Source organism: Cricetulus griseus (genome assembly GCF_003668045.3).
Source record: "Cricetulus griseus strain 17A/GY chromosome 1 unlocalized genomic scaffold, alternate assembly CriGri-PICRH-1.0 chr1_1, whole genome shotgun sequence".
NCBI lineage: Eukaryota > Metazoa > Chordata > Mammalia > Rodentia > Cricetidae > Cricetulus > Cricetulus griseus.
In genome coordinates this window covers 255,220,088-255,232,090 of record NW_023276807.1, presented here as the reverse complement: position 1 = coordinate 255,232,090, position 12,003 = coordinate 255,220,088, and the positions used below count along the sequence as shown (strand labels likewise).

Sequence of the window (12,003 nt, the reverse complement as noted above, 5' to 3'; positions counted from 1 at the left end):
TTATGGGTTTGAGGAGAGGGCTTTGCCACTTTGAGGTGTTTAGTGATAGAATGAATGAACGATGGTAGTGTTTGCTACACAGGAATGAGACTCCCAGTCTGATCCCCAGCACTTCGGGTGCAATCTAGGCATGGTGGTTTATGCCTGGAAGACAGTGCTGGGAAGCAGAGATGGGGACATCTGAGGGTGGCTGCTACCTAAAAAGAATCAGTGAGCTCCAGGTTCAATGAGAGATCATGACTCAAAAGGTGGAGGGAGGTCCCTGGAACACAACATCCAAAGTCAACTGTCCCCTGGCCTGCACACATGAGTCCACACACATGGAGTTTCACACACATCACACATGCACACATAAAGCAGCTATCCTCACAGAACTATTATCTCTTTTTTTTCTGTTTCTCCACATTTTATTTAAATTAGAAACAAGATTATTTTACATGTCAATCCCAGTTCCCTCTCCCTCCCCTCCTTCTCTGCCCTCCCCTCAACTAAAACCCTACCTATTACATATCCTTTCTGCTCCCCAGAGAGGGTGAGGCTTTCCATAGGGGGTCATCAGAGTCTGTTATATCCTTTGGGATAGGGCCTAGGCCCACCCCCCCCCCCCCGTGTGTCTTGGCTCAGGGAGTATTTCTCTATGTGGAATGGGGCCCAAAGTTCACACCTATGCTAGGGATAAATACTGATCTACTACAGGAGGCCCCACAGATTTATGAGGTCTCCTCACTGAAACCCATGTTCCCGGGGTCTGGAAACCATGCTGGTTTCCCAGCTATCAGTCTGGGAACCAAGAGCTCTCCCTTGTTCAGGTCAGCTGTTTCTGTGGGTTTCACCAGCCTGGTCTGGACCCCTTTGCTCACCACTCCTCCTTCTCTGCAACTGGATTCCAGTTCAGTTCAGTGTTTAGCTGTGGTGTCTGCTTCTACTTCCACCAGCTGCTGGGTGAAGGCTCTAGGATGGCGGGAGACTTTTAAAAAATTTATAATCAGAATTCAGGACTTGTTATTGGTGATTTGGTAATCTTGTCCAGGAAGAGTAAGCCAATCATATCATGATTAATTGATGACAAAAATAATGGAATCGTCCAAATTGTTAGGAGGATCTGTCATTTCAATAGTGAGAACCCCTCAGACATAATGAAGCAGTCTTAGTGAATCAGAAAGCTTTGTCTCTCTGTTTTTCCAACAGCTTTTGGCTTGGTCTAACACATTATTGTACAAGGAAGTGTCCATAAACCTGCTGTAGAAAAGTGAAAAATGTGTTCTCTTCAGATTTTTATATTTGTAAATGATATTCAGATGATTTTAATTGCTACAAAGGCATTGAGATGTTAATGTACTTTATAAAACAGACGGGGCAATTTAATCCTTGCTTTCTGCAGTCAATTTCAACTCTAAGAAAATTATTTCTTTTGATCCACTCTGATAGCATGTAATAAAGGAACAATAAAACATATGGCTCAATTACCACTGCTTCTCATCAAGCGTGAATTAATGAATATCAAATTATTATTAATTGTTTTTTCTGGCTCCCTCCCCATAGGACAATTATACATTGCTGAATTCTGATAAGCACTTTGTGTTTAACACTTTGAGGACCAGTGTCTAAGAGGAATAGATGCATAAAATTATCACACAGGAGAATAATTATTTGAATTTATCACTGTTTGCAAATCATGCAGTCATCTTTCAATTTCCCTAGTTTTCTCACAACTGCTTACCAGCTGCCTAGAATTCTATGTCCCAGCAAGGCCCAGACACTCTTTCTCCAAAAAACAGTTGCTATGAGCCTATAAAATACTTTATATGCTTAATTGTTCTATGTTAGCAATAATAATGACTTCTTGTATGATTATTGAATTTCCAACTCGAAAGCAAAAGAATTCTTTCAAAATAAAAGCTATGTTTTAAACAGTTAAAAATAAGATAATTCTCATAGCATCAAATACAACTTGTGATCAGTGTAATTGACAAAAATCAATGTTAGTGAATGATATTCAAACATTAGGGAAACTCATTTTATTGTTGTGAGCCTTCTGTAAACATAAACTGTTTGTAACATGAACACATATAACATGTTTGTAACCCATAGCTGTTACATCTCAGATTATTTATACACCCAGATTTTGAAATGCATGCAAAGAAAGTTTAACAAATTCCACATCATATGATTTTACCTATCACCCAGAAAGCTATTAATTTCAATTTTAAGAATAGTATATTAAAGATATGCCAGTAATAAACTGAAGGATGACACTTAGGTGAAATTATTTATATGTCCCAATAAACAAATATACCAATATTTATCTAAACAACAAACTCAAATTTCTTTTAGAATCAGAAACCTGGAAAAGCCAAAGGGACCTTAGAAGTCATTTTGTCTAATGTCTGTGGCATCACAGAGAATGTCACAGAAGCCTGGCAACTTTAATGATTTTCTAAGGTCCAAATAACTTGTTACATTGACCTTGCTGAAAAACTTTATAAGAAAATTTTTATGTGCATTTTTATAGACAAAAAGGAAGTATATCTTACTTCTATCAGCCTTTTTGTCAGGGTATCAATAATGCTCTAATATAAACTGTATAGGCAAGAAGATAGGAAACCTGGTTATAATGAAAATCATGACGGGCAGGCAAACAGGGATTGTCTGTTCAGTGTTGACAGTGCTCATTGTCATTGTCTTTGGTAACTAGAACTATGTGAATATTTATCACTAAATCTTGCCAGATACCAGATGGCTCTTTTCATGTGTGTGACCTTATTAGAAGTAGTTAGATTATTTCTACAATAACAAAATTGTTATTTTGATACAGAGATAATCTTCAATGTATATCTTTTCTAGATTATATGTTCTTAAAATGTAGCTTTAAATTCCTTGATGAAGGCTTCTCATCTTTATTTCCACGTATCAGTTCTGTTGAATCCACTTTGCTGAAAATTTAGAAACAAAGTTAGACACATAAGTCAATATGAAAATAAAACCACAATTAAAATTTGAAGAAACAGCCATTCTCCCATGGGGATCCTACTGGATCGGGCACTACATCATTCCTCAGGTCCTGAGTTCTTTACTCTGGCTTTGGTCATACATGAAGTACCAGAAACAGGGTCTTATATATAAGAAATGAGTGAGAGCCACAGCTCTGAGTATGATCTTTAAAAGAAAACATTACTCTGGAGTGTAAGTAGGGCAGAGAGGAAGACATGCTCACTGCGGAGTCCTTGTTCACCACACCCCTACATCATGTCAGGGATTCTCAAGAGATCTAATAGACTTGTTAGGACTGCAGAACTAGAAAGGAAAGTGACTACGGGAAATCATCCGTGGAAAGCAGAGTAGAAGGCAGAGCACAAGCGTAATCAGGCTTATTCTTTTAATCAGTTCTGAAGCCTGATAGAATGTGGGTCTCCGGATATTTTTCCAGATGTAGCCACCCAGTAGTTCGTTAAAGCTCATGTATTTGTCGTTAACTTCTGTGCTTTTGATCCCAGGTAGGAATCCCAAATACTCTCATTCACTGCACCAAAGTAGGCAGGAACAAAGGCCCTCTAAACATTGTGACTATGGACAACTATGGACCTTACACTCAATAGCAATTTGTTCCTCTTGTTCTACATACTATTGAATCTAAAAATAAATTGTATGCACTCTCTCATAACAATCAATTAAATCTTATAGGACCTTATTTTTCCTGACATATTCTGCATGTGTTTTAAATCAGCACTTAAATTTCTCATGCTTAGTTAAAAATGCATGCCCATAACATTTGCTTTCTCCTCACTGAAGCTAATTAAGAGTCCAAATTATAGTAACATTTGTTCTTGCATTGTTTAAAAAAAAACCCAAAACTTTAATGCTATATTTAACATGGAATTGTATAAAATTAACTATTTCAGGTAAAAGTAACATTAAAAGGCATTGGTTGTAATTACCAGACTATATTTAAATGTACTTCCAAGTACAAATGGGCATCCACAGAAGTGATTCAACTCAAACAGTCATATAATCAGCAAAAATTATTTCTGCTTAAAACTGGAAAAAATTTAAAATAAATGGCCTCTGTGTTTACACTGCATCCTGGTGATACAAAAGAATAGTATAAATATTGGCTGATTTATATTATTAGACAAAATGCTGCCACAGTTTAACTATCTGCCGCTCACTTTTTTATTGGCTATGTCTCATGAAGTATTAGATTTTCCTGGAATATTTCACATTTATCAAGACTAAATATTCAGTAGTGTTAGTGTGAATGACTGCTTCTCACAGAGTATGTCACTTACCCATCACTTTAGAGTAGCAAGGCTCACAATGTATAGTCTGTCTATAAATCCAGATACTGTCACCTGCTTGTAGATTTTCCAAAGGCTGCTTGCATATTTCACACTAAAGAAAACAATATATTGAGTTTATATTATAGACTAAGAATGTTTCCTCAAGGAAGTGGGAATAGAAAAGCCCTTCAGTTCTTGTAAGGCCACCCTCCTGGGAAAGAAGTCACAGACCGCCGTGAAGGGAGGCCACAGGGAAACTGAGTGTGCTTGTCTATCATCCATCCCAAATTTTTCAAGTAAACTTCCACAGCACCCTTCCACATGAAGCTACATCTCAGGGAATCTTTACCACTGAAGTTTTCTGCACAACTCACAGTGGAACAGACAGAATCTTTCACAAATCGGTTATGCTGAGGACAGGATAACCATCCAGTGTCTCAAACAAAAACACAGATTTGTGTCTATCCTTTGCTTCCACCAGGGAGAGCTGTGGGATTGGGGTACAATTTGTTCAGCCAAACAAATTGCTGGTCATGCCGGGATGGGGTGAGGTGTTATGGGAAGGGTTAGTCTCCATTCTTTTTCAGACCCGTCTGCTGCTGACAACTTCCAAGTATGAGTTACCGGTTTGCTTTCAAGATAAATTCACTATAGCAAATTGCCTTTGATAGGCTTATTAAACATTTAAACTAGTTTAAGTGGCTCCCTGTTACCATGGCTGTAGAACGATTTGTCCTTTTCTATGAGCAAGAGGAACAGTTTTGTTATGTCATACTCCCTAATGCTTAAAATGGAAGTGAGTCCCTTGAAATATAATAAATGAAAGTTATTTCTATTTACTAAAAGCAATAACCAGGAGAATTGCTCATTTTAGAAGATTTATGTATACTAATTTTAAATTTTGAAGGTATATGTTTTTATTTAATGGAGTATATTTTAAAACTAGAAATACTTTCCTGTTACAATCAAATGTTGGTTTCATTTTCAGATCATAATTTTAGACAGTTTTTAGATTTATTTATTTATTATGTATACAGCATCTGTCTGTATGCCCACAGGCCAGGAGAGTTCCAGATCTCATTACAGATGGTTGTGAGTCACCATGTGGTTGCTGGGAATTGAACTCAGGTCCTCTGGAAAAACAGCTAATATTCTTAACCTCTGAGCCATCTATCCAGCCCCTCAGCTCATATTTTTATAATGCTACATTGAGTTGTGGTTTAGTTTGTTTTTTTTTTACATTTATTTATTTATTGGATACAAATGGGCCATGAGACTTAGGAGCATCGGTCAGAGGAGAACTTGTGGTAATTAGCTTTGTCCTTACAGGCTATGGACAATATATTGAGAACCAAACTCAGATCATCAAACTGGCTGCAGGTTAGTACACATGCTAAGCTATCTTGTTAGCTTTGTATTCAAAATAATGCACCACATTTCTGATTGCGTGGACAAGCAATCCATGGACAAAGTAGTAGATCTATTTGGCTGAAGTAAATAATTTTCATCAGCCATAGAATCCATCATAAGTCCATGACTAGAAAGGGCCCAGACTTAGGCAAGTGATTTTCAAAATGGATGCATATTAGACAATTCTAAGAAGCTTTAAAAACTACCAATGTCCAAAAATAATCTGAAATCTTAAATTTTCTCTCTGAGAATTCTAAGATTTTTTCCCCCTTAATCAGTCCATATGACTATAACTCACAACCAGCTCTGAGAACCATAACCTACTCAATGATCTATTTTACAGGTAAGGAAATCAAGGCTATTGTCATTTAAGTGATTCCCATTGCCACATGGACCATAGATAGGGACAGAGCCAGAATTGGGGTCTTCAGATACCCAGTACAGTGCACATGCAATTACACTGAGAAATATGTGACTGACACACAACACTGTGGAGGTGAGAGAAAGAGCTGATTAAAACATGACTTGGACACATTTGCTATTGAACATTTCTGTTCCTGATTAAGCCACAATTAACCACGGTCTTAACAACAGACTGTGTTTATAACCATTATGAAGCCTGAGTCCTGAGCTCATGACAAGAGCTGGCTTTATTCTCAACAGTCTTTTTTCCAAGGCTGATTTTGTTACATATTTGCTGCAATACATTGTTTACTAAAATGGTACAGAAACTTAGGAATGAATGAGTACCCATCTTCTCCAGAGACTTAAGTTTCCTGGCTAAAGGATGTGTGAGGAAATGAATTCTAAGCCTAAAGCCAAGGTAGTAATTACAGACCTTTGAGGGTGAAACTGCAGAAAGAAATACTTAAGTAGCATATTATTAATGTGGATTATAGAGTGTTTAAAGCTTTAACTTCATGCTAAACATCTCAATAGATAGAAGCATTTTTCTTGTTGTGCAGCCTTACACTCAGTAACATGAAATAAGTACATATTTACCTTAAAACAAGTGGAATGGCAGCAGATCTGTAACTCATCTAAAATCATTTTGGTTTCTGCCCCCAAGGGCTTGCGGCAGTAAGTGCACATGTCTCTTTCAATGACAGACCTGTAGTGACATAAGAATTAAAAACCATTTAAAATTGCCATCATGTAGGGACAGGCATTTCCCCTGTAAAATCACGTGGGAACATGTTGATCCTGATGGAGCTTTAGGAATCACACTACTAACATCCAAACACATGCTGTTTACTTACCCTCATGATACGACTAATTCTATAATGATATCAAGGAATCAGCACAAGGGAAACAGCTCAGGTTATTAATTTACCAGCAATCAAGAGCACATTTGGGCAGAAAAGGATGCTCCGTTCCCAGCTGAACTAGAACAAAGGCATTCCTTGAAGCTAGAAGAACATTTTAACTAATTTACATATATTACTTTATACACTGAGCAGGGAAATTGCGCAGCAGATTAATGCAAATTTCAATTCTGCAAACATTCAGTAGGCCCCAAATAGAAATCCATTCTGGAATGTGTTTATGAACTCATACATGATGAATCTATAGAGTCAGAGTCATCTGAACATGGTCTTGGCACCATGGTGAGAAGTGGGATACAGGGATGTAGATGATGACAAAATTAACTTATTCTCTAAAGGAAAGTATGACCCTGCCACAAATTAGATGAGAAAAAAGGTAGTTTTCTCACTAATTTTAGAAACTTATTATTCATCTACAAATGAACTATAGATATGAGCAACACAGCAAAAAATATTGAATCATGACAGAACCTTAAGTAAAGACCCTTTTCCTTTTGAAAGGTCTTAAAATTGTCTTGAACATTATCTTTATATTAGCTTCCTGTAGACTTTACTGGTTTGGGGCCATTAGTAGCAATATAGATCCAAAGTTTCCACACTAGCATATATGATGACATAATGTAGCCAATACTTGTATATTGCTTACATGAATTAATTTATCATGATCTGCATCCCTGTATCCTAACTCTTATCATGCTACCAATAGAACTGTCCTGATAACTCTGACTGTCCACGTATGTAATACATGTATACTACAATACTCATATAGTAGATAATGTGTCCAGTGCATCTTCCCATATGCTTTTCTTTAAAAACTCGTTCATCCTGAGAAGTCGGGGTTGTTATCATCTCTGTCACTTTATAAACAGAAAACAGGGACACAGTGTGGCAAGAGATTGCTGCTCTGAGGTAGCCAGTGAGTAGGTCTGCACGGAAGCCTGCCTGAGGCCTTCTCACCTCCAGGTTTGAAATGAGTCAGTCATGCTGAGCGCCACCCTTCAGTACCACCAAGTCCAAGAGAACAAGCAGAGAAAGGGGGAATTGAGGGAAAGAGAAAGTGAGAGGGAAGGCATTAAGAGTAGATAAACCTTGTCTGGTTTTATACTTTCAGTCTTTCTAATTGCATCATCCTAGTCACTACATACATATATAGATATATAAAGATTTACATGTATGTAAATCACACAATGATTCATATACATGTGCAAATTATATAGTGGTTTACATATGTTTATAAATATTTGCAATTTTAATTTATTCTACAACTACTTGCATATACATGCCTGGCAAATATTTCCCTATGAATTGTTCATATATTCATATGTGTATACATGTATCTGCATATACACACATATATATGTATATAGACACACAGACATGTATATAACAAAGCTTCCCATTTAAGACTACAAGCACATCAAAAGCAGAAAATAGTGCTTCTATCTCATCATCTCATTCCACCGACACTGATAAAAAGCCAGAAGCACTAAGAAGAAATTGCCTCTTCCAATGAAATTCTCTTTCCACTGGGCAGGTCACGGATGTGGAATGCCATCAGAGAAATGGCTTCTCTGTTTATTTCCCTTAGCAAGTAGGATGTCAGTTCATGTTTTCAAGAATCACTTTCTGTATTCCTGCTAGGGGCTGAGGACTGCATTAGAAACTTATATTCTAAGCTGGAGTAAGTTATGTCCTTACTCCAGTCAAGTTTCCAGCCCCTGCTAGAGACACTATAAGAGCAGGAAAGTGGGTTCTCGTGTCCTAGCCTGTTTCTAGAAGTTGAGGTGAAATGCTAATGTTTTTCACTTGCAGCCATGGAGATCTACAAACCACTCTCCCAGAGTATTACCTAGAGGCCCCGTGGAAGGTGAAACAGTAAGGAGGGTCACCAAAAGAAAAAGGCAGGAATGGGGCCAGTTCTCCATCCAGCATTAAGTGTGTACTCATCCTAGCCCTGCTAGGAATGTAGCTGCCTTTGGAAACACACAAGACAGAAGGGTTGAGGACAGCCTAGTGAAACAACAAAGCCTAGGTGCTTATGCTATTGCAGGCAGGGGACTCTTGGGAATCACCATCAGGGAGAGGTCTTCTAGAATAATGTTTATGAAAGCAACACAACATCTAGGAAGCAGGTTCTTGAAGGCAGAACTGTACTGTGGTCTTTTTGTGTATATTCTCACAATTTTCTACCTGTCTACCTATCAAAACCATCTCTATAACAAAGAGAAATGTACATATATGTATATGTACATGAAAGCGCATATAGATTTATGTGTATCTATGTGCATATATACACTTTATGTCTGTAGTGGAAATAAAAGCTTACTTACCTATCTGAAGTTGAATAAACAGTTTGTATATATTTTCCTGAGATATTTTCCTGATATCCATCCTTTGGTGATTTACTAAAAACAACCACATAAGGACATGTGAGAGCCAGGACATTTTCCCTAGTACTGTCCACACATAGGTAAGAAAATATGCATCCCTTCACGCATTATCATTATATTATTTATAACATTGCAAACACAAGTGATGTTCTTATACCTTTCACTTTTCAATCTGTAGAAGAAAAGATGCTAAAACCCCAGCAAGTCAACACATCACCAAACAAACAAACACCGAACAGGCTGAGACAGTCTAAATCTAAGTGTAAGCAATAAAGACATCATTATTTTTTCACATAATTTATATTTGCATTTCACTTATTTACTAAAATAAAGCCCACTAGCCTAGAGGCACATGCCTGTAACCCCATCTGCTTTGGAAGATGAGGCAGGAAGATCACAAGTTCAATACCTGCCTAGACTAGTGAATGTGTTCAAAGGCCAACCTGGGCAAACTGGCAAGATCCTGTCTCAAAACAAAAATTAAATAGGGGTACTGGAGAGACAGTTTAGTGGTTAAAAAAAATTCTTGGTATGTGTAAAGCCCTAAATTCGATTCTCAGCACTGTGGAAATTAAACAATTAAGTAATTTAAGTAAGTAAAATAGTTTAATGTAAATTAAAATACCAACACACACACAACACAACACACACACACACACACACACACACACACACACACACACGTGCACCTTTGCCAAGGCTATTGGGTTTGTAAATGACAAACAATAACTCAATCCTGAACCTAACTCTAGAGACTTCACAATACACTGTGCATCCTTCAGTGTACACTTTAAGAAAGCTGGAGATATTTGAGGGACATCACTGTCGCCTTAGGGTAAGAAACAAACAGTAGCAAATATATCCTTTTAGAATATTCTAACCTACATATTATTGGTCTGACATGATACAATATTATCTTTTATAGCTACAGTTTTCAAATCTGCATTTGCGTCAAAAGCACATTGAATTTGTTAAAACACAGATGGCCAGGACCCCAATGGCAGAGTTTATGATTCTTCAGGTCTGGGATGGGACCAAGTAATTTCCACTTGTAACAAGTCTGAAGCGATACTGTTGAATCCAGCACAGAAATCACACTTGAGAATTGCTGTCTGTACACATACACACAGATATTCCAATGCCATACACACAGATATTCCGATACCATGTGCACAGCAGTTTACATAGGCAAACCATAGCCAATGGGGCTAAATAATTCAAATGTGGTTTAGTTTCTGTACTTGTATAAATCAAGTTGATATTTTAATGAATTATTCAATAAGTTAAAAAAATCTGGAAAGTAGTATTTAGTAGACCAAGCCTAATTCTAGAGGTTTACTGTTTTGTAAAAATTGATACCACAGTTGTTGGACTTTGTTTCAATGAGACATTTCTTTAGAAATCAAAATGTGTTGATATGCTATCTCATAGGGTTACCAATGTATGAAAACAGAGTGTCATGTAAGCATAGAATCAATGCCTATTCTTTTATCCTACTTGCCAATATTTTGTGTCTTGTCATTATATCATCCCCATGCTATTTATATATGTGCCTATTTCTTTCAGATTCAGTAACTACTTATTATTTTTCTCTCAAATGTTTTGTCTTTTAGTTTAATTAAATGTTAGCAAGAATTACTGTCATGGGGCCACAACGGAGCAAAAATTGAATTAAGAAAAAATTACTTTGGAAGCTATATGTGTAAATTACACACAGGTTTGACCCAAAGAGGTCTTGAGTTGTCCTTGGGAGTTCCCATGCACACAGAAGATTCCCTGAACTATTTGTTGTCTTGGGCTTCATTGAAATAAATTCACACATGTCACATGTGTCTGCATTTATGGACTTTCCATTATATTAACCTATAATTAGGCCAGTTCTCATTTTTTATACTCCTTGAATCCATGTCCTCTGTTATACTTTTGTTGACATCCTTCATTCCAAGCAGACAGTTTCATAGGACATCAATAGTCTGCAATTTAGGTCATGATATGTTGACCTAAAGATATGTCTTCTGTGTTAAATTGGGAGTAAGTAGTAGAGCCTTTGCATTAAGGTGATTGAGATGAAAAAGTTTGTTATAACCAAATAGTTATGCACATTTATGTAATAACATCTGATTGTGAATCTTATTACTTACTCATTAGTTATTTGCAATTCTTTTGAGTATATTTAGTGACTATAAGTCATTTATCAACTACTTATGTTGCGCACAACATAAACATTGTCTGCATAGAACTTACAATATATTAAACTGTCCTCTCTATGAAGGAGGCACACCCTGAAATGGTAGCACCTCCTAAGCAGCATGGATCATTCACAGCTGTAAAAAGAAATGAAATATCTGAAGCACTTTTCCATTACCTACTCTCCACATATGTCCTTGTATAGACAACTGTGTCCTTAGGCCCAGCATTCCTGGTTCCAGTATCGGAACTACAATAAAACCATTGAGTTTCATGTTAAAATGTCACTTGTGAGGATGATAAAAGCAAAAACATTTTCCAATAAAATGCAAAATGTAATATATATATTTATACATATGTATATATGTGTGTATGTATGTACCTTATAAGGATATATATATCTTCTAAACCAAC

The 12,003-nt window shown here is 36.8% G+C and overlaps 1 protein-coding gene across 2 annotated transcripts in view; it reads right to left on the bottom strand.

The window, feature by feature from the left end:
- Positions 1-2,003: 2,003 nt before the first annotated feature.
- Positions 2,004-12,003, bottom strand: part of Scel (sciellin) — an 84,478-nt gene continuing 74,478 nt past the window's right edge. For both annotated transcript variants that reach the window (XM_035452615.1, XM_035452616.1), the window contains exons 25-29: positions 11,768-11,839; positions 9,343-9,417; positions 6,690-6,798; positions 4,287-4,389; positions 2,004-2,933 (exon numbers count right to left, since the gene is read on the bottom strand). In XM_035452615.1, coding sequence (XP_035308506.1) covers positions 2,911-2,933; positions 4,287-4,389; positions 6,690-6,798; positions 9,343-9,417; positions 11,768-11,839 — 382 coding nt within the window. In that variant the 3' untranslated portion in view covers positions 2,004-2,910. The remainder of the gene's footprint in view (positions 2,934-4,286; positions 4,390-6,689; positions 6,799-9,342; positions 9,418-11,767; positions 11,840-12,003) is intronic.